Source organism: Amphiura filiformis, chromosome 4 (assembly GCF_039555335.1).
Source record: "Amphiura filiformis chromosome 4, Afil_fr2py, whole genome shotgun sequence".
NCBI classification, from domain to species: Eukaryota; Metazoa; Echinodermata; class Ophiuroidea; order Amphilepidida; family Amphiuridae; genus Amphiura; species Amphiura filiformis.
Window position 1 is genome coordinate 85,734,558 of NC_092631.1, and position 25,015 is coordinate 85,759,572.

The 25,015-nt window shown below is 34.5% G+C and overlaps 1 protein-coding gene across 1 annotated transcript in view; it reads right to left on the bottom strand.

The window, feature by feature from the left end:
* Positions 1-25,015, bottom strand: part of LOC140151585 (myosin-I heavy chain-like) — a 143,150-nt gene that overhangs the window by 4,932 nt on the left and 113,203 nt on the right. The window contains 13 exon segments of the mRNA XM_072173981.1: positions 529-728; positions 1,188-1,291; positions 1,647-1,722; positions 2,347-2,444; positions 4,611-4,756; positions 5,236-5,383; positions 6,007-6,125; positions 6,759-6,885; positions 7,559-7,665; positions 8,165-8,324; positions 8,566-8,643; positions 11,351-11,447; positions 21,046-21,212. Coding sequence (XP_072030082.1) covers positions 529-728; positions 1,188-1,291; positions 1,647-1,722; positions 2,347-2,444; positions 4,611-4,756; positions 5,236-5,383; positions 6,007-6,125; positions 6,759-6,885; positions 7,559-7,665; positions 8,165-8,324; positions 8,566-8,643; positions 11,351-11,447; positions 21,046-21,212 — 1,627 coding nt within the window.

The following is a 25,015-nucleotide window of genomic DNA, read 5'->3' on the forward strand; positions in this document are numbered from 1 at the left end:
ACTGTCTATGAGTGTGATGGTGAAATATAATCACGAGGTGAAAGATGGATTGTTCCATTCCACGAGCCGAACGGCGAGTGGAATGGAACAATACATCTTTCACCTCGTGATTATATTTCGACCATTACACAAATTTAAGACAGTTAATATTTGTTTTATATCACTCATGCATAAATTCTATTACTAAAATACTAGTTAAGGTAGGAAATACATTTTTTTTTCAACATAACACCATGTTTTGCCGTGATATACTTCACATTTTGGGGTCCACCCCATAACTAAATCGGCGAGTCCAAGGGTCAGCGACGGCTTGGCGCAGGCGCACTCTGACGGCAGAGCACTATGATGGTAAAGACTATCACACGGAGTGGGTGATGGTAAAAATGATAAATGGTAATCAACCAATGAACTGTCTAGAATTTATGTATGAGTGATATAATAATAGATGCCACTAGACCAGCAATAAACACTATAATTGATAGTTTGGATAGAGGTTAATTGCACTATCAATGTATAAACCACCCATACCTTGGAGTGTTTTGAGTTCTTGTGAGAAGAGATGTGTGGTGAAGCCAAAATTACAGCTGCGTTTTTGAAAGATGGTGATGACGTCATCGCTGATAACATCACTATTGGCGTCTAAGAAGTCGCCCGCATCGTAGGTGATGTTTTGTGAGGAATGTTTGATAGTGAACTGGTGGGAGTTTTCTAATGCACTGTTGTAGTATCTGAAGATAGAAAAGTTAATTGGTTAAAAGTGATTTATTTGATATTTGGATAATTAATATCCATAAAAACATAAAGACTTTATGATAAGAAAAATCCTTATGCTGATACTGCCTTTAATAGGTATGCTAATTACATAAAAAATCAATAAATTAAACTTATACTGAACCAACTTTTTTTATAGACAAGTTATTCACTTCTATCTCTATTCCTTTAAATCTATTCTATAAATGGGTGCCATTATTTTCTTAGAAGGGTAAAATAATTATTTATGTAATAGCCTTGTGAAATTGTGAAGGAAAATGTTAAATGAGTAAACTTCATCAATACATGAAGTAGAAATGAGCAACCACTCTAACCAGCTCAGCTCCAGCTGTAACCTAATTTCTCTAACTCAAACAAACAAAACAAAGCAAGCAAGCAATCAAGCAAGCAAGAAATATATCATTTGTTGCACTCACCCATTGCTCTGTGCACATTTCACATTAAGAGTTTGTATGAGTTGATCACATGTGTTATCCAATGAACGACTTTCACTGTCTATCACGCTAAATAAACCATGATCCTGAAAAAAGAGAAACATAATTTAATTTTGAATTTTTTCCAACAGTAATTGGGTTGCATATTGGAATCATTCACTTGAATAACTATGTGTAGCTGACAGTAGTTCATTTCACCCAACATTGGTAGCAATGTTAGTGTCTTAAAAATGTTATAATTATACACACCTTGGATGATACAAGGTATCAATCTTCAATTTTGAGTTGGACAAAGTATACAATGTTAGCAATATTTAAAAAAATTGTTAGTCATGAGCCATGTCCACAATAAATTGAAAAATAAAAAACTTTTGTTACTATTTTTATGACTTAAAAAAGACCTGACAAAACAATAAAATACCACTATAATATAGTGCTTACCTGTGCTAGTAGGAACTGGAGGCAAGGAGTGTTGTCACAGTATTCCACATTGATGTCACAATGAACATTTTCTTGCCTGTACATACAAAAGAAATAATTATTACTCTGTTATCCTGTTTTCAAGCTTTACTTATTTACAGTCCAACCTCACTTATATGGATATCTCCCCTAACTGTTATTCAGCTGTGTGATCTTCATAGTTAAACATGTTTTAATGTACTTAGGACATATCTATTTTGCCTACAGCACCCGGGACAGCACCCAAATACCATATTTTTAGAGTTAATTAATTACCCCATATTGAGTAATCTTTTGCTGTCTCAAACTTATAATAAATTAATTTTATCTTGACAGTCGCGGGGTCGTTTAGAACGTTCAAATAGTCCAATAGGGCCCATACTTATGCTAGAGTGAACACAATAATGTGAATGATCTTCTTACGCATAAAAATACAGCCAATTCAGAAAGAAAATCTTGTTTACCATATAGGGCCTACTACAACTTAAAATGTATGTAGTATAGCACTTTAGACATTCAATGTAGAATTATACTTATCAAGCCTCCAGGTTATACCTGGTCCCATCATGGCTGGATAAAGGAGGTTGGACTGTATTTCAAACACAATCTTGTTAGGGTTAAGAATGAGGATTAGGGGATTAGGGTTAGGCTTACCATTAGGATTACGGAATAAACTACCTACCTGCACACATCTTGTGTATGTTTGAAGACCCTGGTGGTATAGAACTGTTCTATGGTTTCAGCACTAAAGTTAACACAGAGCTGTTCAAATTTATTGCACTGGAATAAACAAATAAAAACTAGAGTCAACAGACGCTGAATACAAGCCGCAATTTGACCCCTATAACTTGACCCCTGGGTTACGGATGGGGTCAACTGCTCTTGCATTGTAATTAGGATGTCATAAGAAATATTCCTGGTGAATTTCAGCTTAATCGGAACTTATACATGGATTTTGATTTTTTGAAAATTTTTGATTGACCTTTTGACCCTTTTAATGACCTTTGACCTCAATGAAAAAAAAACCTTATGTACACCGACAAAATGCGTTGTTCCAATTTTAATTAAAAATTTTTAATATGTTTAGTTGTTGAGATAAAAATTCTTAAAGTTATTTAGCTAAAAACAGGAAGTGACCCCTTAATGACCTTTGACCCCCAAAATAAAAATACCATACATACATCAGGTAACACTGATTCATGTATGATGGTTATATTACTCTGGTCTGTCTACATTTTGAGACAAATTTTTTTGAACATTTTTGATAATTTTGGTTTTTGACCGGAAGTAACCCCTTAATGACCTTTGACCCCAAAACTGTAGGCATCCTAAAGACCCTGGCTAGTAGCGATGCATGTGTGCTAATGGCGACTCTCTGCTATATAATTTGTAAGGACAGTGATTTTTTGAATATTTTTAGCTTTCAGACCGGAAATGACCCCCTTAATGACCTTTGACCTCAATTCTTTTTAGAAAGTTTTAAGCACTGCCACATGTTGATTCATATGCATGAGTCACATGATCATTGCATGTAATTTGTGGAAGGAGTAGCATTTTTTGTGAAATCAACATTTTTGGCCATAAGGTCAAGGTCAAAGGTCACAGTCAGGTCAAAGTCAAATGTAAGGTTTGGCCTAGTCCAGTGGTCATTTGGCTCAACTATGGTTGAAATCTGTCAAAGCATAAGAGAGCTAGGGCGAAACGTGGCAAGTCACGCAAAATGTCACGAGTTGCCAGAAAGAAAGAAAGAAAGAAAGAAGAAGAAGAAGAATTGGAAGAAGACAGAACAAGCCGACGTTTGACGTCGGCTTGTAATCAACAGACGCTGAATACAAGCCGCAATTTGACCCCTATAACTTGACCCCTGGGTTACGGATGGGGTCAACTGCTCTTGCACTGTGCTTAGGATGTCATAAGAAATATTCCTGGTGAATTTCAGCTTAATCGGAACTTATACATGGATTTTGATTTTTTGAAAATTTTTGATTGACCTTTTGACCCCTTTAATGACCTTTGACCTCAATGTAAAAAAACCTTATGTACACCGACAAAATGCATTGTTCCAATTTTAATTAAAAAATTCTAACATGTTCAGTTCTTGAGATAAAAATTCTTGAAGTTATTCAGCTAAAAACAGGAAGTGACCCCTTAATGACCTTTGACCCCCAAAATAAAAATACCATGCATACATCAGGGAACACTAATTCATGTATGTTGGTTATATTATTCTGGTCTGTTTACATTTTGAGATAAAATTTTTTGAACATTTTTGGTTTTTGACCGGAAGTAACCCCTTAATGACCTTTGACCCCAAACCTGTAGGCATCCTAAAGACCCTGGCTAGTAGCAATGCATGTGTGCTAATGGCGACTCTCTGCTATATATTTTGTAAAGACAGTGATTTTTTGAATATTTTTAGCTTTCAGACCGGAAATGACCCCTTAATGACCTTTGACCTCAATTCTTTTTAGGAAGTTTTAAGCACTGCCACATGTTGATTCATATGCATGAGTCACATGATCATTGCATGAAATTTGTGGAAGGAGTAGCATTTTTTTTGATATTTCACTTTTGACCATTATAGCTAGGTCAAAGGTCACAGCAAGGTCAAAGTCAAATGGAAGGTTTGGCCTAGTCCAGTGGTCATTTGGCTCAAGTATGGTTGAAATCTGTCGAAGCATAAGAGAGCTAGGGGCTAAACGTGGCAATTCACGCAAAATGTCACGAGGTTGCCAGAAGAAAGAAGAAGAAGAAGAAGAAGAAGAATTGAGAAGAGACAGAACAAGCCGACATCCGTCGTCGGCTTGTAAGAATATTCTTTAACATGGTTGCTAAATATTATGTTAAGTGAATGGAAGCTATTTATACTACTTTAAGAAGGGCCTGTGACTGATTCTTGTGGATCACCATCTGTAACATCAAAGTTGAGTTTGGATACATACATACCTCATTTGATTCTAAACCAAACATATCCAAGATACTAATGAATCCATCACCCATGCTGCTATGTGAGCTGGTAGAGGATTGGTTGGTAGACGATTTGGAAGGAACAGGGGATGGCTGATGACGCATAGGCTTGCATCCCAGGGAATCTGAAGGAAAAAAAGAACAACGCATATTTTACAATAAGTCATAGTATTTTTAGAAGAACGATGTGGGTTAGATCCATATATATTCATAAGCAGATGTGGGGTTCATGGGCTCACTTTATTATGTTCGCTTTTGGATTTCAGCCTTTTTATATGGCTTAGGATGGCCAGAGAGGGGTGACTTAGACCCCAGAATTAGAACCATTAGCGCCCAAGTTACTATGGTCGGACTATAGTTAGTACAAACAACCAACCGTGCAACCCACACAATGCGTCATCCGATCATGTATTTCAGCATGAAATCAAGCTCTTAATAACCTTTAGCCGACTATAGTACACTGCCGTATGATGGTACATTGTTTAGTCAACTATAGTCGGATCATGGTAAAGAAAACAATGGTCGGATGACGCAATTATGTCAGTATGTGTGACCAATATGTTTTATTCCAAAATACATTTTTCATTGATATCAGTTAGCTTACCATTACTTAACGTGTCATCACTCCCACTGGATGTTGCTGAGTAATGTCTTGTATTATTATGTCTTGTAATGCTGTTGACTTTCCTGATTACAGCCGATACCGTCCTGCAGTATAAGGCTTTGGCAAGCGAGTCACGATTCTGATTGGCCTGTGGAAAACAAATAATGCATCGTTAATATTTTATTTGATATTGGTTTTGCAACACCTGCTTATTTATTTTTTAAAGTCTAATTTTATAAAAACAGGTCACTGACTTTCCATATTATATAAAAAAGAGGTCATTGACTTTGCAACCAGTAGAAAACTGGTTCCAAGCCTCCAAGGCTTATGCATTCATCAAGTCCCTATGTCACTTGGCCAGTTTCCATATGTACCACTTTTGTGTTAAATGTCACTATTTTCCCTAGTACCAGAGAGACATCAGGGATCAGAGTACAAGTAACATGGATAAATTCAAGATAAGGGTACAACTCCCCCCCACCACCACCAGACACTTTTTGTAGCCATATGAAACACTTTTCCCTAAAGGACCATATTATATACAAAAATGACTAAATGTCCATGTTTTTGAATAAAATGTTCAAAAAAGACCCAATAGACCTAATATCAATAAAAAATGTGAGGGATCTAAGTCTATTTGTAAAATGGAAGCAATTTATTTTTCTAAGAACATGATCTCTACATTTTGGAAGTCTCATACCCTTCATGAACCCGGGCTATGGGCAAGATTTGGATACTGTGTATGCAATGATTGCATTCAACTCTACTTACAGACTGTGCATCACAGAGGGATTTGAACACCTGTCCTTTGAGATTTCTAGTTCTTGTTGTTAATCCTCTATAGAGAGCTACACCAGACACACCCAGTAATGCAGCTACTGATTTGATTTCTGTGTACACAGGATGGAACAAAAGAAAAATGAGTTTATTAATTGTTTTTAACAAGAGTATAAGTGTTTAGTTGAACAAGTTTGGTAGTTGAGAGAGTAAACTCAGTAAACAAGGTGTGTGCCACCATGAACAGTGATGAAGGACAGTATTAACTTTCTCACACATATCATGAGTTTCAGCTACAGGGATCAAGAAAATCCCCAAACAAAAAACCAAATATATTAATGAGCTTTTTCAGTCATTAGCTCATTAGCAATATTGTTTATTGATACAAAGAATATAAAAATTGATGTATTATAACCGTATGTCCGTTTTGCTTCAAACGAAAAGCATATTGATCAGTGTTCTTTACTTTTCACAATTAATCTGTTTAAAAACATGCTCACAGCATGTCATGATTTCCAGAAAACATGTCAAATCTCACCTTAAAGTAACCTTCATTAAACCCTATATGACTGTGACATACATGTTTTGAAATTATGATATGTATTTCATAATGTCCACTTCCTTATATTTCTATTTTTGGCTACATTACAAAGTTGAAATTGTCAACATTGGCCAGATCCGAGCATGTCAGGTTTTTCAACAAGTAATTTTAAAATGTTTATAAATTTTAATTTTAGTTTTCTTACCATTGTTTCCCTTGATGTCCAGCTCAAACCCACCATCATCAATGAATTGTATGTTGCCTAGCAACAGAATGGCAGCCATGACTCTCATAACATCAAAGAAGTGAACACCAAGAGATGTCAATGATTTCTGTACGGGGAGAAATTGATATAAATAATCAAAATATTTTACACATACAATGAGTATTCCTGAAGTTTGGACTAACCTGTGGTCAAATAATCATAGTTGCAAAATTTGATGTATAAAGACGTTATCCCGCTCAAGGAAAGAAAATACACTCAGGAACTTTCACTTGTGATATTTCACTGAAAATTCCTCCAAGTGACCGATAGCTGATAATGGTATATGATGCCACTTGAAATGTACAATAGGAATAAGTACACTGTTGACAGAAATAATTTTTTCTCCACCTATAACAATGAAGTCTGCATCAGTACATATTAACCAAATTTCAAATTGAATTGCATACTATGATACAGTAATGGTTTTTCCTTCCAATAGGTTTTGTAAAAGACATTCCCTTGAAGTAGACTTGAACTGCAGAATGTGGATCAAATGGCATTCATATTATTCAAAATCTGCAATACTGCCCTCTAGAGTTATACATCCATAGTTCATTATGCTGATGTGAAGGGGTTTGTGGTCGAAGGTGCTCTCTGTGTTTTCTCCCCCCCCCCCCTCCACTGCATGCAGGGGAGGCCCACAACCTATGGTAATTTGTGGCATTTACTGGTGTCATGGTTAAAAACTTGCAAATAGAAAAAATATTTTTCTGTGTGCAGCCCTATACCAGTCTACCTACCCTCCAAGCATCAAATCTTATTCTATCCCTCTCAGAATCATCAGCTTCTGTTACATTGTTGAGATAATGGAGATCCTTGGCACTGTAACCTGTCAAGTGCAGTTTTACTGAAATAAAATCATATGCAAATGATTAGGTTAATGATTTGACTGATATCTTTGCAAGAAAATATTATTCATTAAAATGATAAGTAACAAGACCAAATGCACCAAATTACAATGTTGGGGGCAATGGACAAGTTGATCGTAATCCTGGGGTGAAGTTCATACAGTATGCATGTGCTGCCGTAACTTTCAATGAATATGAATCAAGAAAATAATTGGGACTTAATGCAGGCCAAAAAATTGTTCTTTTGGGGAGCATTTTGTTTTAAAAAGAGGCAAATAGGAACAATATGGGATCCTAGTGATGGATAGGATATAGCAGGTCTTTGGGGCAACAGATAAAAAATATGGGGTCTTAAAGACCGCACATAATGGAAACATCAATATTGAGTACCCCCAGGATCATCATGATCATCAAAAACTTCAGCTAAGTTCCAAAGAGCACATTGGATTCAGAATTCTAATAAGGTTTTTAAAAGCTACAATGAATGCTATAATTTACCTCTTTCTTCAGCTGACAGACCAGCTAGCATTTGATAGAATATGTGATATCCTCTCTCTCCTTGAGGAGGTTGGACAACTCTAGACTGGTCTAACCAATAGCAATGTAACTTGGTACGGTAAATACTACAGTTGGACATCATCACTTCAATGTACTGACCCTGTGGAAAGAAAGAAAACAGTGAATTTTAAAAAATGTATAAAGATATTATTATTTAAAACAGAGAAATCTGAAACTAATGTTGCAAGTTTTTGGTTTATTTTCATTACATCATTTTTCTTTTAGCATACTACATGTAGAATCTGAATTACAGGACCTGCTAAAAGTCTACAATCTAGTTTCAAATAATATCACATAAATGAAACAAGGTTTCATAGCTACAGAGATTTGAAAATACTTACCATTCTGCTAGAATTTGAGTTGTGTTTTGTTTTGGCACACCCTAGAGACCTTAGCACTGTAAAAGCATTCACAAGATGCTGAAATAAAGACAAAATAATATCCAACTTATTGAGCGATTTAAAAATATTCAATATAGAAATGTGTATACATAATGAAAGCTGTACCTAGATTTGGAATCTTAATCCACTTAACTGGTAAAAAAGTATATTCTTAAATTAGGTTAATTTTATTCCTATGAACTAATAGTAATAATCAACGGTTAGGTGACAGCACTCTTCTAAAAAGGTTCCAAAGTTGTCCTCTCAGAACCCTTAGAGGTTCTCTATAAAAGAACCAAATATGGTTCCAAAACCGTCAAAAATGGCCCCAAAAATGTGATACAGAACAGTTTTCAGTTCATTAAAGAACCTTTTTGTGAGGTTCAAGAGGGAGGGTTCTCCTGAGAGGACAAAATAGGTTCTATTTAGAACCTTTATTTCTTAGAGTGGGGGAGTCTGGGGTCCCTGTTATATGAGTAGACAGACATTCCAAGTAAGATGAGTCTGTAGGGATTTTTATTATGGAAGAGGCTAAATGGCCCTAACAAATCACCAAAAGCCTGAAAAATCTGAAACATTTTTGCAAACATATTTTGACAAAATTGTTAAAATTCACAACATACAAAATAAATATTGGGACTGCAAAGCAAAACTAATATCCTATGAAAATATTTGTGTGCAATAGTGCACTTGCTATCTGGGACAATGGTTCAATCAACTTTTATCACATACCATATCTCAAATAAAGAAAGCATTTAAGTTCCTTTTAGTTGTTCACAGTTCCTATACAAGGTATTAGCGCTATGGCAATCCATAATGGTTACTCCAAATCGCAACTGACATATACATGGTGTGGGCTAGACAGATTAACTTTGCATACAGAAGGAAAAATTCAACAATTGTCGAAAGTAAGATATCAACATTTTGGCTGGGAATGCGACAAAATCCGGGGCAAAATGGTAGAATTGAATAAAGGGCTTGGTTGTATACCTGTGAGGGTTGTTGTACAATTGTACATGTTTCATGACCAGGTAAAAATAACCATTGTTACTTATAGCTCCTATGTATTTTAATCTAAAATTTTTTATTTACTTTTGAATTGTTGCAAAGTGTGAGGAAAGTTTTTGTGGGGGCAATGGGGAATTTTTATTTTCGTCTTGAACATGTTTCATGACCAGCAAAAACAACTATTGTTACTTATAGCTCCTATGTATTTTGAATTTAAAATTTTTATTTACTTTTGAATTGTTGCAAAGTATAAGGAAGTTTTGATGGGGGCAATGGGGAATTTTCATTTTCGTCTTGCATAAACAGCTTTGTAACTGAACAAAGGTGTTATTGAAGTTGGATACAGGTACAGTGACTTTGGTCAATTAAAAATATTTAAATTTGGAAATGACCTTCCTTCTTTTAAAAAATCTATTATATATTTAAGTTCCAGAGGTGTAAGGGGACTTTCATATTTAATTAAGGAAGGGGTCGCAAACTCAGTGCTGGACTCGGTGTCAGAGGAAGAGAAATATACCTTCTCCAAAGACACATTGAAATATTTCAATCTTTTGACAGTTAATGATAGGAATATTGCAAAATAGATTGAAATGGATCTTTGGATTGACTCTTGCTCTTTCTGTAGACTAATTGCACCATCATATCATCAAGTGTTACTCCTATTTTACTACCAAATGCCATGTCTTGAATAATAGCTGGAATGAGATTTCAAACTTTTTTAGAGTGCACAATTTCAATTTTAATTGGCAAGGATTTGTCCCTAACTCCAATTGTAAAAGATTGATAATGATTCCTTAAGTTTGAATCATTTGACTGATTTTACCAGAGGCAGCTATGCATGCAATGTGCCTTCAATGAACATTGTGCATATAAATATACTGTAATGCGTTAAGGCAGCTATGTGTACTAGACTTGCTCACACCCATATCAAAGGCTACCTCAACAACCAACATCTTGGACCAAGACTGAGCATATTGCAGAATGCCTACATGTTTCTGAAGTTTTTCACAACTTTGGAAATAATCAAAGTTTGTTCCCCCTTAATCACACAATAATGTGTAAAAGGTTAAATTGACAGTCATTTACTGTTTTTCTGCCACCCTGCATTGTACAAAGACCTGTCAACTTTCCAGGTTCAATGCAAGAGATTGAATTGTTCAAAAGTTTTGAGTCAACAAAGTTTTGACAGTTTCTGACTTCCAAAATCCCTACAATAATGTGTCATGTATGCAATCCAGCAACCTTACCGTGATATTGTAAACATCCATTATGCCTACGGGTGTATGTGCTGAGAAAATGTATTGCACTGTCAATTTTTACTCATGTTTTGTTATTTTTGCCAATTTAAAGTATATTTAACTCCCGGATTTAACGTTTGGGTTCAAAGATATGTAGGCCTTATAGTTTATAATAAAGGCAAAGATTCGCCAAAGGTAGTGGAAATTTGAAAAGTTAAATTTGAGAAATTTAAATGTTCTCAAAACTGTACAACATATAACATACTTTTAACAAAAAATATTTATAAAGGAAAGTTGCACTGTATCCTAAGTCCTCAAACTTTTGTTAAAGAAATGTTCAAAGTTACTTGGTGAAAAGCCTGTCATCATACATTTCAAAATACCAGACAAGCTGCAATGAAATCAAAGCCTATACAAAAGGTTTGAACACTTAAAGAATTGCCAGTCTCTTTGAAGGACCAAAATGTTTCTTTCCAATTATGTTTCTTTCTTTCTATTACCTTAAATGACTCTGTTTCTGCTCCTCCTCCAGCCAGTTCATGCAGTTGCCGTAGTAACAGTTGGGAAGCATACGTCTTGCCACTCCCTGTTGCACCACTGAAATAACAATTAATACAATAATACAAAATTACATATATGTATTCTTTATTCTTAATATCCATGATGTAAAATCATCCAATTCAGATGGACAGAGGCTCAAATTCTATTAGAAACAGTTTCTTCCGGGTTTTCCCAGGCCATCCTTTGGGTGTGAAAACAAAAAGCAATTCCTCAACTAAAGCAGGAGGTATCACCCACTAACCATCCCTTCTTTAGGGTCTGTCTACATATGGAGTATCACAACATAATGAGGGACTGCTGATACCGGTTACGTTTTATCTGCTGAAGCCTAGAGCCTACTCTTAACTTCAGGGTTTGCTTACATACAGAGTATCACAATATTGTATGGTATTGCAGGTTCAAGTAACCCTTTACCTGCTGATGCCTGGAGCCATGTCCACCCGGCATGTCCAGTGTGTCTACACATATATGTTATCTTTAAGCATCATTATGCGTACAGGAGTTAAATATTAACTCTCGCCTACATGTACAACTTGTACAATATCAATGTCCTATAGGCCCATATATGCAAATATTTTTCAATGTATGCAAATATTTTTCATGTTTATTATGATCTAGAATTTTTTTCTTTTAAGGCCTCTTAATTAAATCCTGTGTCTCAAAGCTGCAGCGCACATGTTAGTAAAATCATCCACATAGTCCTCTTTGAAAATCAAGAAATTCATATGTCTTTTTTTAACAAAAAGGTGAAAATAAAACTCAAAATTCCTATTTGATTTCAAGTTTTCAACAACAAGTTTTGAAGAATACTTATTTTGTAGTAGTGACTTTACTTGTCTACTATTCTTACATTTGCGACAGACATTGGATATTTTCTGCACAAAATGCTTGTCCCCCAAATAAAAAAAATGTAAAAACCCATTCTGCATTAAATTTTCAATTTCTCACAAGCTTTGAGACTCTGGATTTAATTAAAGTGGCCTAAGTGAAGAATAGTAAATTTCAGCATTAGCAAATAGCAAAAATGATAAATGAGAAAATTAAAGGATAGCATAAGGCCTAAAGTGGCATATCAAGCGGAGGCCACCTGAAGGATGGTAGTGTTAGTGTTAGTCATGTTAGTGCCCACAAAATAGTTCAAAGTGGACCGATTATGTGTGTGGTTTTTTAAGTGAATCTGAATCTGCTATAATTTTGCTTCTCTAATTGCAACCACTTTAGGCAAAAACATACAGCCTTCATGATATTCAACCAACCTTGTAAATGTATTTGGACAGAAAAAAAAATTAAGTCAAATGACAGAAAAATTAAGTCAAATGAGCAATCCTAGTGAATAACAAACGGCAGAGAAATGTATAGTAACCTACAGGTCACTAACTTATATTGTTCCATCTTGAAAAAATATTTAATAATTCAATACTCTTTAAACATTGCACTTTACATTCCCTGATAAAATTACATTGGGTTTAAAGACCAGTGCAAAACAGGTTGATAACATAGCAGGTACCTCACTTAGAAAGGTTAATGTCCCGCAAAAGGTACAATCTCATTAAGTAAAATGGTTGGCATACATGAACATAATATTTGCCCTTAGGAGGGAGAGACCCCTTTTGTTGCACTCCCCTTATTTGTTGTCTCAACTAAATGGACGGCCAAAGACATAATTGAAATTCCATATGATAGTACGTATATGTTTGCTTGTGTTTTTAAGTGGTTTTTACTGGGAAAATATTGTCAAGAGATAAAATATTGCCTATGCGATGTATTCATGTGTTTGTTCTTTTAAGTGGTTTTTAATAAGAACGTCCATACAGATAGATATTAATTGATATTTCAGTTATTTGTATTATTCTTTCATGTTAAGGTTGATGTACTTTCATTTAGTGTAATCCCATACAGGTGCATACTGTGGGGTGGGTGGGGTGGGGAAGGGGCACAAGTCCCCCTCCACCTGATTTTATGCTAAAAACATGACAAATCAACCTATTTGCCCCTCAGCTAATGGGTGGACTCCTGGTCCCCAAAGTTGACTATTTCTTGGCACAACCCTATATTAAAGGAGTATTTCGTGATCCTAGCATCCTCTATTTATGTCATTTTTCATTAGATATCCACGAAAAAACCTATTCCCAAAATTTCAGTTGATTCCGATTTTGCGTTCATGAGTTATGCATGATTATGTGTATTACACTGCTCCATAGACAATGCGTTGTAATTTCGTTCTGGTGCACCAGAACGAAATTAAAATTTCACGATATCTTTACAAAACGAATTAATCTGCAAAAAAAATTTTTGTACATAAACATTATGTAGCCAGAGGTTTCCAGTGATATAAAAATCTCAACTTTTTTTGAGAAAAGTGGGGGATGAGGCTGTGGATCACGAAGTGCCCCTTTAAGCACAACAAGTTGAAGCAAAATGTTTTAAATATATGACAACAGCGGCAATGAATTTGGTGGAAATGTCAGTCATGGGTAGATATACTTGGGTGTTTAGGAGTGGGTTGTGTGTGAGGTGTGGGGGGTACGAAGGGGGGTGTGCATGCAGTGGAAAATGAATGACATCTGAAATAATATTTCAAATAGTTCTGATTAAAAATTAATTTTGAAAAAATTAAATGCAAAATATTTACCTCACAACTGTTTACACAGTCAACTGTCTTGACCCTCATATTTGATTATTAAATACTTCAAGATTTCTTCCAGCTTTTAAAACACAGGAAACAAATTGGTGACCAAACCCCACACCAAACACACTTTGTAATACAATACTGTATTTCCAAGAACCCAAGAGCCTTAAACAAAGAGAGAATCCATTTTGGGACTTGCCGCAGGTCCGCAAACCATCCAATACAAACTAACACATGGCTTGTAATAGATGCTCAAGCACTTTTGACCTCTACTCAATTTGGTTTGACTCATAACCTATTGTATTATAATATTTAATTTATATCACTAAAATAAACAATTATGTGTGGTAAATTGTTAATCAATTAATTGTTTTCCCGGTAATAATAGTGATAGAAATATTGCTCATTAATAAAACTAGACAACAGGACTGTCATAATCTAAATCTTAACCTTTTCGCCAGCCCATTCGGGGCTGGATCTGTTTCAGGTTTGGGGTCAGTTTACTCAAGAGATTATATTTTAGTGGTATTGGAATGATTTTTTTTTTTTACTTTTTGTGGTTAAATTTTTTTAAAATATTTTAATTCGATTTGTTAGGAAAAGTTATGTTTGCCGTTTCAACGAACAGCAGTGAGTATTACCAAAGTTATGTTTGAACTAATTAATTATGACTTTAAAAGTTTAAAGGCCTAAATGTAACAATAATAGTTAATATATATAGCATCATATGGTCAGCAGAAGAAAATCTGACATCACCTATGATGTCATATCAGTGTCCTTGACCGTGATATCATGTTGATAACAGATCTATAGAATCAAAATCTTCATCATATCCCGGATCATATCACAGATTCTCAACAATCTGTGATCATATGGACCATATTGATGTGAAAGTAGTTATCTATCATATCCTGTGTCGTTTTATGGATAAAATGACTCAAAATGTTATTGATGAAATGGTTGCTATCATAAACATCAGTTTTGTCTTTTCAACGGGAAAAATCCGATGCAAAATAAAGTTTTTAGGGCCTAGCTATAATATGGGCATAATTTATGCATATAGTATTGAACAATGTACCCCATAGATAAATAAATTGTCTTACTTTATTAATGTAATAACTTCTTTATTATAAATAAAATGACACATAACTATTTGATTCATAAAATTACATTCAACAAAATGATTGAAGAGAAAACACACAAGGCACTAGGCAGACTGTTATAGAATGGAGTATGTAAGATGCCATGTCCATAGCTTCGCAGGAGTTTCCGACTAGCAATCAACATGATCAGCACATTCAGAAAAACACAGTTTAAGAGTGAAGATTGTAGTGAGTAACCAGTCCTTTATAAATGTGCTGGCCACTATCTATTATAATATAGTAGGCTTAAACTATACATTGCGAATTAATTAAGTTATTTTAAAATAATATGTACATGTAAGTTAACTCAAACCGGCAGTGTATATATCGAAAGCAGTGAAATCGGACATTCCTAAGCGAAGATATTGAGTTAAGTAAGTTCTGGTATTACAAAATTGGAAATTGAGATATCGTGGGTAAAAAGCTGAAAAGACAAAAAAACCAACGACAACAACAACAACAACAACAACAACAACAACAACAAAACAAACAGACCAGAACAATTTGGAGTACATGTAATGAATTAAAAGAGTTGACATGAGATTAGGAATTAATGTTTTCTGCTGTTTCAGTGTGCATGTTCTCATCGTTGATGGTTTGGTGGACTGTCATGTAGATGTAAGCGTGATCCTAAAAATGCCTTTCACATTGACCAAAACTAATTACAAGACCTCTTCTACATTGAGGCTGGCTTTCCTTTTAAAGGGAATTTTTATTAATCGTGGTTTAGATAATTTGGCTAATTGAACTATGAAAAAAATATGTGCAGGTCCAATTGGAGAAAGCAGGAAGAACCCAGAGTGCCTAAAGAAAGATCTTCAAGAACAGTCATGGATTGACACCCATCATTCTCTGCAGGGAATCGAACCCAGATGGCAGAAGTTGGAGGCAAGTGCATCGACCCATATCCTCCGCACATAATCTACATCCTGAAACAAACCCTGAACATTTGTGGCAAAAAGGCACAAAGAGAATGCTCTAGTGAGCAAAATTCATCCAACGCTTATTCCAATTAGCTCTTTTGCTTTGCAGATCTTAGCAAAACCATTTCTTTTAAAAAAGAGGTAAAGAAGGAAAGAGGTCAAACAACTTTCCCTGGTGTCAGCGCCAAACAAATACAAGTTACCAAGCTAAAAGAAACCGACTGCAACCATTGACAAAAACCGTTCATATGTCACTAAAATTGTATTGCAAATAATCAAATTCTCTTTGACTTTCAATCCAACTATAGTATAGCATTGTGGTCAAGGAAACTGGCATTGTGGAATCCAGTGGCAATTAAACAAGCATAAAAAGGCGGTTCACTTTTTGACTCAAATTATGTCTCTTAAAACATATTAAAACTTAAAATTACAGCTTACATTTTTGTTTTCCCATTCTCATTCATGGTATTGTACCTCTAAAATCATTATAACAAATTTTTGGCATTGAATTTTCAAAACAATTAAGATTTGATAAGTCAATGCAGTTAGAAGTTAGAAGTTAACCTATGATGACGGAATATATGTGAATGTCGCTTGTAATGGGCTAAATGTAGCCATGGTGGTGGTGCGGGGGTGTTATGGGTGTACGATAATCCCCCAAATGCCAATAAAAATGTCCACTTTTTTCTGTAAAAACATGGATCCCAGTTTTGAATGATAAAAACATGGATCCCAGTTTTGAATGATAAAAACAAAATTTACAAAGGTCCACTTTTTACATGTATTGTGTAGCCTCTCCCCCAAATAAGTCCTGGCTAGCCTTGCTCAGTGGCTCATGCACACAATATAATTAGATTTGTTCAAGTTTTCAGCAGCAGACACAATCAGAAGAAAATGGAAAAACCCTCAAAATGATGTTACATCACATGTTAATGTTGCAAATAATCATTTTACTTCAAGGTATATGGGCTTAAAGAATTGTAAATTTGACTTCATGTACATGACCCTATTTCAACTTGTGGGTTCAATATCATGATCATAGTTAGAACCAGTCACTGTTCTGCCATGAAACACAGATCTTATCAGGTAAATCATCCATATCTATCAATGACTGTTTTGTTAATTGCTACAAATTTATACTGGTTGAAATTGCATCTATTTACTTGCTCTAATAATCAGTCATTTTCACATCAGAATATTGGTTCTGATCACCATGATATCTTTATATCTTCAGTAAGTGTGACTAGACGGAGTAAAAAGTATTAAAATACATATATTTGTTTCAGATCTTTATCACATTTTGATCTTGTATCATTTTCTCATTGAATCACACTATTCAGGTTAGAGAACTCGTGAGTTTCTCTACTAAATGCAATCAAGATCAGCATGATACAGAAAAAAAAATCACATCGTCATATGAATGACAGTTACTGGAAAACAACAAACAAACTTATCAACAACTACAAGTCAACAACAACTTTCTGGACACTTGGTGACTGATGTTTTTTGTTCAATTATAAGGTTACACATAATAGCATAATTTTATATTACACCCTAATTTTTTTAAAGTGATATTGAGCACAATTTTTGAACACAACCCTAATTTTGAATTTTAATAAAACAAAGCACAATTTTTACAAGCCTTATGTTTTTGCAATATAATGGTAGTCTTCATGATGTAATCCTGACCAATTTATTTGCACTATTATTACACCATCCTCTAATTTACTTGTATCTTTTAGTGTTATGAAGAAGTGTCGAAAGGCGTGTGATATTTAAAAGGTCTGCAAAAAACATTCCAAACCAATTATGGACAAACAACCTGTGTGATTACTTCTGCTTGTTTATCTGGGTTCAATATTAAAATGCCAAAGTAATGTTTCTGACAATATTGTAAAATAACAATGACATACTTATAACTTGGTAAGAAAATAGAAATAGATAAATCCATAACAATCCATCCATTACAAACCCATGCATATAGACAATGCTCATTATTATACTCTACTAATTACTACTACTAGCGTATCCAAGAATTCGTAGACTGGGGGCGCAATTAGGTTAGTGAAAGCACAGATCCTGGATGGTTTCTTTCCAGGATCTGTGGTGAAAGGAACCCTTTCCTTAGCACTCACCAATAGTAAAATGACCTATGGAGCTATACAATGTATATGTCATGCTTGAAGCTTAACTATTATAATAAAGTACAGTAATTATCCAAAGAAAAATGAGAAAAGTGACATGTTTTTTTTATTGTTTAATGACCAGCACAATCGATCAACAGTTGAAACTAATTGGTATTTCTAAACTAATTACTATCAGCTTCACTATAATCCAGATAGTTCTCAAGGTTTATAATTCTGTATTTTCTGATGCATACATAATGAATGATTTTATTATTTACAATTGCTCGTATTCACAACAGAAGTAGACAATTAACAAATAAATAATTAAGTTTCTTCATGCACTACTGAGAGTAGCAGTCCTACACATTTATATATAAGGAAATGACTACACTTGTGGTCAATATTGATGTCATTTTTATGCAAATTTGCAACAAATAATTGAAATGCAGTAATTGTTGATTCACGTGCAATTTTGGTAAATTACATTTTCTGTTTTACATTTAGTATTTTTAAATGTACTGAATAAATTTCCCTCATTTAAATTTAGGGAATTGAATTTATAATTTGTGCTCTTCAACTTCATCAAAATTATTTTGATTGATTGGCACATTGCAAATTCAAAAGCTTGAGATTATTAAACAGGATTGCTTTACCCCAATGCACTATTATTATAGGCCTATATGTATTTGATCATAAAAAACAGGGTAAACCCTCAAAATACACAAAAATAAAGACAATATTAGTATATGTGAATTTGGCATATGAAACACTGCCAGTCCGAACCACCGCTAGTCCGAATTTTTAGGGTTAGGTTTAGGGTTAAAGTTAGGGTTAGGTTTAGGGTTAGGGTCAGGTTTAGGGTTAGAGTCAGTGTAAGGTAAGCTAAAAATTCGGACTAGCGGTGGTTCAGACTGACAGGGTTTCGGATTGATGGGGTGTACCCGCTAGAGTCTGTGCACTCACACAGTAATTTCACAAGCATGATCTTACCATTACCAAAGAAAGTGACACTTTGATGACAATGAAAAAAAACCTACAAATATTTGTTTTGACTGTCCATACATATAGTTATTGCATTTTCAACTAATTCTGAACTATTCTTTGTAATAATGTACTTCTCCGATATATTTGTGTAAATTTTTCATTGAGCAGGAGACAGGAGACCTTTAATATCATGTATATCATATATATTTTAATGAACCTGCCAATAAGCTTTAGAATACTTTGATTAATTACACTTAATCATTTTATCATCTAATCCTCAGTTATTTCAACCACAATTATTCCTGTTTTATTTTATTGGTATAGTCTTCATTCATCAAATTAATACTTTAATGGTGCACACTTCCACAGTAATTTGTAAGCGCTTTAATAATTAACTATTCTTTATACATGTTTTGATTCTATTTCAGAATACCATTGCTATTATTATTAATATTTCATATAAATTTGTTTTATTAACTGGTGGGAAGGAATATTGTGTATTTATGACTCACTTAATTTGATACAAATATAACAGGATAAAACAAATAAATGTAAAAATTACAAAAGAATTTCTTGCTCAAAAACAATATATCCTTGATAATTGAAAACACTTTTGTAAGCTTTTGTAAATAGTGTGTGGTCGTTTGTGATTTTTGGACTCCATTTTGGTGGTTTGCTGAAAGGTGTTGAATATTTCAGTGACATTGAAATTCAAAGTGTTTTGTTTGCATACTTAAAGACACTAATCCAACTTAAGTGCAGTGTAGATGTGTAGTGTATACAGCACAGTCAGGTGGATACAAATATATTTATTTTCTATTATTACAAAAAGATTGATTGGAAATACAGGTTGACAGCTAAACAGATATTGAAAAATAACTGCAGAATAAGGTGTCTGAGATTAAGACGTGATAAAAGAAAACTGGCTCCACTTGTCTGGTTTCAACTCAGTCATGGTGCATTATTTGTGTTAATTTTTGTATTTTAAACATAAAAATAATTATAATCATAACAACAACAACAAAATTTAATCAAATGATATCCACACTATAGTGAACCAGGGAGAGAACTAAGTCCTATGCCATCCCGCAATACACCATGCAACTCTGCTTTAGATATTTTTCATTAGAACATTTAAAAAAACTGAAAGCTACTGAACTTGATATTAACTGTTCAGCTTTTTTATTATTTGTGAAATAAGTTGATCTAAATGTTTCTTCCTGTTAAAAGGGCATTTTGTGATCCACACTCCACAGCCTCATCCCCCACTTTCTAAAAAACAATTGAGATTTTTATACCATGGGAAAGCTCTGGCTACATAATGTTAATGTACAAAAAATGTTCAGATTAATTCATTTAGCAAAAATATCGTAAAATTTGAATTATGTCATGGTGTACCAGAATGAAATTATACACAGTGGCCTATGGAGCAGTGTATGTAATACACACAATTATGCATAACTCGCAAATCGGAATCAACTGAAATTTTGGAAATAAGCTTTTCTTGTGGATATCTGCTGAAAATGTCATAAAATTAAAAAGAGGATGCTAGGATCACAAAATACTCCTCTTAATATACTTTTTAAATTTTTTACATCTCTTGGTGTTACTCTCAACTTGAGTCGAGACACACTGTAGTAACTGATGGGCAAGTTAATGATGATGGTAATAACGTGATAAACTGCCTACTTTGGCCTAGTTATATCGTGTCACACGCTATGTGCGCAGCAGCTGACTGTCTTGTTTCTGCTACATTCTAGCATCATCTTCTAATATCCAAAGAGCACATGGGACACATTTATATCAATAATCTTACCACGTATCTCTTACCTTAATATGATACTCTGTGAGGTGCCTGTTTCGATGAGTTGTTTTAACGCTGTGTTAGCGACATTATGTAAATGTGGATGATGCCCATGACGGCTGTGTTGTAGCACTTGTTCGGTAGGGATGCCTCGGTAGGGGTTGATGTTCACTAGTACTGGACCAATTCTTGTCTGAAAATATTAAATTAAATAAAAACATTGAAAAATAAATGGATGAACCAATTGTTTCCCAAACTTGTATAGTGTTTAGTAAGGAGAGTTTTAATTGCCATGACTGTCAGTACAACCACACATGTTCAAATCTGGCTTTCTACTATTTTCCTATAGTCACTGGTCCAATTTTTATTCATTCAGATTTGCTTTATATGATCACTGTCACTAAAAGATACTCAGTCATAATCAAAACATCTAATTATTCTATTTCAATTGACTTAATATTATAAGTATTCATTTCAAGAAGTTGAAAAGTGACAAAATTATAAATACAAAAAACAAAACACACACAAAAAAATCTTTAGGAAAGTTCACTCCAAATGTATTTATTTCCTAAAATACTTATTATTTCTTAGGCAGCATCTAAAAACATTTATCCATTACAAAATGTTTGACAATTCTGCCATCCAAAATCTTCCATTCCCCAGCTAAAACTAGCCTGGCCAAAAGGTGCAATGAACTTTAATTAATTGGCAAGAAAGAAAATGATCTATTCCTGATTTTGTACAAATAGGTAATTTTACTCAAAAATTCTTAAAGTATTGTCTTCCTTTATCTCTTCTAAAATCCCCAGAGAGAAGCCCGGACTTTAAGTACAGTGACCAATAATTAACCTAAGCGTGTATAAGAGGATGATACATTTTGTAGAGATAGCTTGATCAATGACACAGATCACTTAAACACAACGACCGAGATTGCACGGTGACGAGAGATATCACAAGGGTAATTTACAGCATAGACAATTTCTTTTTATGGACATACAGTTTACAGTCAGTACTCGAGTTTGCTTGTGTTTTATTTTTTCAGGCTAATTTCATGGATAGGTGATAAATTTGCGTGCTTGGGTTCAATGTTGGTGATGCATAAGGATGTGAACATGGTTTGGGACATAGTTGCCATGTAGCCTGAAAATGCACACATTTTCTTCTAGGAATATGTTTAACAAGTACTAACCTTATAACAATGTAATATGCACATACTTGCTGTAAATTAATCAAATATTGCAATCTGACCCTTTTGATCCATTTTAAACTAAATTTTGATCCATTTCAGCATTCAAATTGCGAATTTTTGATCGCTACACGTGCATTTGGAATAAAAGTTATTCTGGGAGTGGGTCAGTGAGATCACTTGGCAAACCAATTTGGTGGAATGGGGGGCACTGCCCCTTTTGGTTATTCCACTGATAAACTGGCTTTCTTCAGAACTGGTGCTATACATGTTGCTAAAGGTGGGGCTAAAGGCTATGATCCATTGGGTGCCAATTCTGGCAACACCAGTTGTCTCTTCTGGCTCATTGAGGATGACTTACAACAAATTACTTTCTCTACCTTTGATTAAACTGTGATAACACCAGATTGACATCTTCCCCCATCCTTGTGTAATGAAAGCAGGGATGAGCACAAACCAGTGATAGAGAAATTTAACTCAGACATTAATACCACTCGGAGTGCATGTAATTTTACAAGATGGCTTCCAACCGTTGAATAGAGTTACAAAACATAGTCTCCCACTATGAAAGCATTTTTATCTGTTTGCCAAAATGTTCAATGGAAATTATACTTGTTCATATAAATGTACTCCCAAAAAAGCTGTAGTGGGGTACAATACACCTCCCAAATTGCCAATCTGAATAAAAAGGCCAAATTCACAAAACTGGGTGTTTTTTTTGGTTAAAATGTTGAACTCTGCCTTTTTTTAAAGGAAAATTCACAAAAGTCCACTTTTCAGTCCCTCCTGACCCTTCCAAAAGAAATAAATCCTGACTACAGGATTATAATTCAAATGGCTTTAAAATGGCTGCCATTTAATATTTATCCTAACAGATAATAGGACAGAGCACAGACAAAAGTGATTTCCTAATTCACAATGCCATTTTGAGGTGACAGTGGAATATTATAGGGATTGGTGTGTTTACATGGGGTTATCGTGGTGTAACCAGCCAACACCTTAAACATCACACCTATCCACAGGTTGAGTGACATCCAAGAAACATCTTGATTTCCCATAGCATCATAATATCCAGGTCCCAAAAAGGTCAGAAATTCTCTGAAATCTAAACCAGAGAACACCTTAGTTGATTTATGGATCCATTACCTATTATACAATGACAGGTAACTTACTCATCATCACCATGAAAACATCATCACATAATGAAGACATCAATCCTATTTATCTTACCCCAATCCAAGCATTGATACCTAAATCCAATACGGATTAGGTTTGTTGCCTTTCCTAATCCATCTATATATTTTCATGGGCATTGCCCTAATACATCACAGTCTACAAGGACTACTATTACGCACCCAAGGGGAAGTGGATTTTTCGCAAAACAAACTGAACCAATGTTTGTCACATCGCAGACCCTAAAGGCTCTATGGTCATATAGGACTTGGATCTCTGTTTCAACATTTAACCATACTGCACACAGGTATTTGTAGCACTATTTTTGTGCTATTTCACTAATGTAGGTACTATCCAGAGAGGTCTTATCAGCCCCAACTTTTGGTATAAAACTGGGAAATTGGAAATACCCACCTGACCGAAACAAAATTTCAAAATTCTTTTTAAAGTTTTGAAAAATTGTGTTAATTTGGCCAAAATGGATCCAATATTGGGTCCACTTTAGAGATTCTCAGAAGCACACTCCTCACCCCTTAGTGATGATGAATGCCATTAAAATATTCAAAAGAATTAATCAATGACCTAATGACAATTTATTACTTTCTATGGTAATTGAGAAATATCTACAGGAACTGAAAATTGTCTGGATGCATGGACGATGACACTGTTGAATAAACATCTATTGAGGGTTAATTGCCAGAAAAAATGGATTGTGGTTGAATTATGGTAATCCTGATTAAAGGAAAGAGAATCAATGTGATATAAGTCACAAAAACATTTTGACAGTTGTTTGTACCGATCTGACAAATATAGCATGATGTTGTAATCAATTAAAAATTATGCAACAGTTAACTTGTAGAGTCTGCAAATATAATGAAAATACTGGTTATTAGCTCTAACAAGGAACATGCTTTTTTGCTATCGGAAGGCAGAAAAGGAGCGAAAAAGGAGAGAAGAGAAGTGCATGCCATGCACTAGGCCGCCGACACTTAGCCACAGGTCTTAAGCTGGCCGGGCCAGCAAATTCATCCCCATATATCGCTTGTACTGCGATCATCACGTCCTGTGGGATGCATGCAGGTGCAGTGAAGTTGTTTGTAGTGTTTTGTAGTACTCAGGTTTGTTTTTAACACCTTGTAAGCCAAAATCTGTTTTTGTAACTTTTTCACTTTCTATGTCAACTGCCTCAAATATAACTTCTGTCAAGATTATGTAAGTCACACATGAAAGCATCATAATTATCTTATTGATTTCCTGTCCTAATCCTGTTGAAATCTGATATCCAGTTTAGTCATTTTAACCCATATTTGATATTCAAGACTGAGGACAGAAAATACAAGCACAAAATAATCAAATAAAATTACTATCTTCGCAAAGAGAATATTCCACTAATTCACATATTGTCCTTCACAAGAGTTAATTTGGTTTAATAATTGGACAGACAGATAATTGGCTCCAGTAATCAGTGAAATGAGTTTTTATTTGTATTGCTTTAGTTCCTGTTTACCTGAATACAAGAATGGCCTTGTTTGACCAATAAATACTATTGTATTATTTACTGGTACCAAGGAAGAGCAATTATCATGGTTGGTGGTCAATCCTTGTTGGTTCATGTCTTCAGCAGAAAGAAATATTTT